General features: G+C 42.5%; 1 protein-coding gene across 1 annotated transcript; it reads right to left on the bottom strand.

The window, feature by feature from the left end:
- Nucleotides 1–210: 210 nt before the first annotated feature.
- On the bottom strand, nucleotides 211–1,176 carry Or10s1 (olfactory receptor family 10 subfamily S member 1). Its single transcript, XM_021173136.1, has one exon. It carries the CDS (start codon nucleotides 1,174–1,176, stop codon nucleotides 211–213), a length of 966 nt encoding a protein of 321 aa, XP_021028795.1.
- Nucleotides 1,177–3,578: the final 2,402 nt, after the last annotated feature.

The following is a 3,578-nucleotide window of genomic DNA, read 5'->3' as shown; positions in this document are numbered from 1 at the left end:
TTTTTCATACCCCTGAGCTTAAGTGTTGGATAGCCCTGAAAAGTCACCTTTCTAGTCTGCATTTGAAGGATGAAGAATTTGTTATGGAGATACAGAGGCAGCCAAAAGAGAAGAACATGTGCTCCAGTTGACACTCAGTACTTTCCTCCTTAAAGTAGGACCTGAGTGACTGTTATTCTAGCCAACAAGAAACACACATACAAGTTCAGGTCAGGGGGCAGGGGTGCTTGCTGGAGACTCTTGGGAGCTACATACTAACCTTCTCAGAGCCCGCTTGACTTCCTTGTTTCTAAGTGTGTAGATGAAAGGATTGAGCATTGGAGTGACTATTGTGTAGAAGACTGCTGGAGCTCCCGCCCCTGTGCCAGTGGAGCTTGGCTGCAGGTAGATACAGACCGGGGGCATGTAGTACAGGAGCACCACGGTGAGATGTGCTGTGCAAGTGGAGAAGGCTCGCTGACGCCCCTCCGCTGTGCGAATGCGCAGCACCGCAGCCACAATGAAGGCGTAGGAGATGATGATGAGAATGAGGCAGCCTGCAGCCACCACACCAATGTTTGCAAGCATGACAAGCTCGTTGATGGTGGTGTCTGCACAGGCCAGCTTCAGTACTGGAGGGATGTCACAGAAGAAGTAGGCAATATGCTGAGGCCCACAGTACAGCAGGCGGAAGGTTAGGGAAGTGTGAATTGCAGAATGCATAGCACCTATGGCCCATGTGCTCCCAGCCAACCCTGCACACACCCGCTTGTTCATAACCACTGGGTAATGCAGGGGCTGACAGATAGCCAGGTAACGGTCATAGGCCATGACTGTGTATAAAAAACACTCAGTGCTGGCCAGGAAGTGGAAGCAATAAAGTTGTAAAGCACAGCCCTGGAAGGAGATTACCTTCCCATCCAAAGTCAGCAGGCCTGCCATGACCTTGGGCACTGTTACTGTAGACAGACATGCATCAAGGAAGGAGAGGTGGCCCAGGAAGTGGTACATAGGGGAGCGGAGATGAGGGTCAGAGCCCACAGTAAGGAGAATGAGGAGATTGCCACTCACAGTGATGCTGTAGATGAGGAGAAAGAGGAGGAAGAAGAGGCCGGGGTGCTCAGCCGTGTACATTAGACCCTCCAGGAAGAAGTGGCTCACCATAGACTGGTTAAGGTACTGCATCTTCTCAACCATCTTCTCATTCCTTGCTCAATAAAGCTGACTGTAGGAGAATAAAGAGCTGTCCTCTTCCTTCAAATGTATTTATTGTTTGGTGCATCCCATCTGCATCTTGTCTCACAGGCTAAAAAGATTAACAGGTTCAATTCAACTTCCTTCTACACTTGTGTTTTCACATCGTTCTTTCTTGCAAAGATGAAGTTTTGAAGGCACGACCCGAAGTCTTGTATGCATAACGGATTGTAAGGATTGACTATAGAAATGTGGTTCCTAAATTAATTATGCAAACACAGCATAGATTCTGGTGTCGTTGAGAAAGCGATTTTGGCATATACGTCAGAATGGCAATACTCCTGCCCCTTAATTTCCTCTGCTGTGCTTTATAAGCAGCCAGCTACACAGTTGCTGTCTACCATCTGGGAATTGTATCGATTTCTGGCCTTGCCTAGAACCAGAGCTCTCTTACATCAACCAGGAATAGATCCTTCCATCCATTTCTCACCAGAGGGACACCTCTGAGATTTAAGCGACCCACAAACCTCAAGAGTATGACAATGAAGCCCCCTGAGAACAGACTACATAATTGCCCCAACTATTTGTTGACTACAGTTTATGTTCTCCCCACAACACTTTTCTTATGCTTTTGGGAGTTTGTTTTTCCTTATCTTTCTTGGTGTTCCTTTCTACTATTTCAGAACTGAAATTTCAGAAGTTCTCTTCGATACGAATCTTTTTTTTTTTTTTGGTTTTTCGAGACAGGGTTTCTCTGTATAGCCCTGGCTGTCCTGGAACTCACTTTGTAGACCAGGCTGGCCTCGAACTCAGAAATCCGCCTGCCTCTGCCTCCGGAGTGCTGGGATTAAAGGCGTGCGCCACCACGCCCGGCTCCGAATCTTGTACACTAGAACCTGCATTATGTGAAAATCTCTCTCCCTGACTTAACTACAGTGTCTTCAGTTCCCACACATTTCCCCCAATGTTTATTCTGGAGTGGAATCCTATGTACTATCTCTTACTTTGTAGTAATCCAACAATTTCATATGGTCTGTCTCAGCTTTCTGAAAATACCTTACCTTGCCTGTGAAGTTCTACTGTTGGTGCATTGTTTTATGACATTCAAAAGTACTGAGGTCAGAGTTATCTCAGGTCAGAGTTATCTTCTATAGTCCTTCCATCCAGATGTGTTACTTGCCTTATCTTTTTCTCTGCCTTAATTTTTCACCGTCACAATCATTGAATTTTCTTTTCAAACATGAACAGAACACTTTCAACATTCATCTATTCTGCAGAAGTAATATTAAACTTTAATTTCCCAGAGATCCACTGATACACTTTTTCTTTGTACTGATTTAAAGTTTCTGAAACCTAATAAAAAATAAGAATTCCCCACAATGCTTTGCCTTGGATGGTTTAATTCATCTGTGTTAGTGTCATGTTTCCCCAGGAAGAACACAGGGAGAGAGTCCTACCCCTTCTCTACTATGTCCTTGGCAGTTTGGATATAGAACCATAGAAATAAGGAGCCACAGTCTTGGGATTTTTAAGAACTTCAATTTGAAGTCCCTTGTTGATCCCTTATTAGCCGAATGAAACAGAGGGTGACAGTTGGTCTCTCTGTTGTCTTTTCTTTCCTTGAGTTTAAAATATGGATATTGTCACAATTATTCAGTTTTTAGGGTAAGGGAAACATGTAACTTAGGACCTTAAATTCTTTACATCCCATATTCAACCAAGACTTAATAATTGTTCTTCTGTTTCTGATAAAAATCTATAAAGCCTTTCCTTGGCCAAACTCAGAAAAGTGATCTCTATTTCATAAGCGCTCCAACACCAATTTTGGATAGGCTCTTGGACTTCAGTTTTATTTACATGTTTTGGGTAAGTATGAATGATGTTTCAAACATTGGAATTTTGATTTTCTTGTTCCACAATCACTGGAATGAGTATGGTCAAAATAAGATAAAGGACATCAAGATAACCCAAAGAGTAAAAGTGCCTGCTGGCAAATCTGACAACTTGAATTTGATTGCCAGGAACTATACGATATAAAGTGAGACCAACTCTTGCTCAAGATGTTCTCTGACCTCCAAACATATACCATGGCACACATGCATCCTCCCCATACTTATACACAAAATAAATGAATGTAATAAAAATTTTAAAAATCAGGTAAAGAGTAACGAGCATATTAGATGTTAAGAAATTGAAACACGCACACACACACACACACACACACACACACATAATGGGACTGCGACATGGACAACCAGATATGTAAAATAGCCTGGCTGTTTCTTAACTAAAAATGATTTAACCTACTTAAGTTAAAAAAAATTTTTTTTCTCTTAGGAATCTCTACAGGTTAAATGAAACTTATGTTCCTGCAAACTTTTTCAGGAAAATGCTCATGGTAGTTA

This window comes from Mus caroli, unplaced genomic scaffold (assembly GCF_978045245.1).
Source record: "Mus caroli unplaced genomic scaffold, Mus_caroli_1 scaffold_11, whole genome shotgun sequence".
Lineage (NCBI taxonomy): Eukaryota > Metazoa > Chordata > Mammalia > Rodentia > Muridae > Mus > Mus caroli.
The sequence above is the reverse complement of the archived record's forward strand: the minus strand, read 5'-3'. Positions and strand labels throughout refer to the sequence as shown.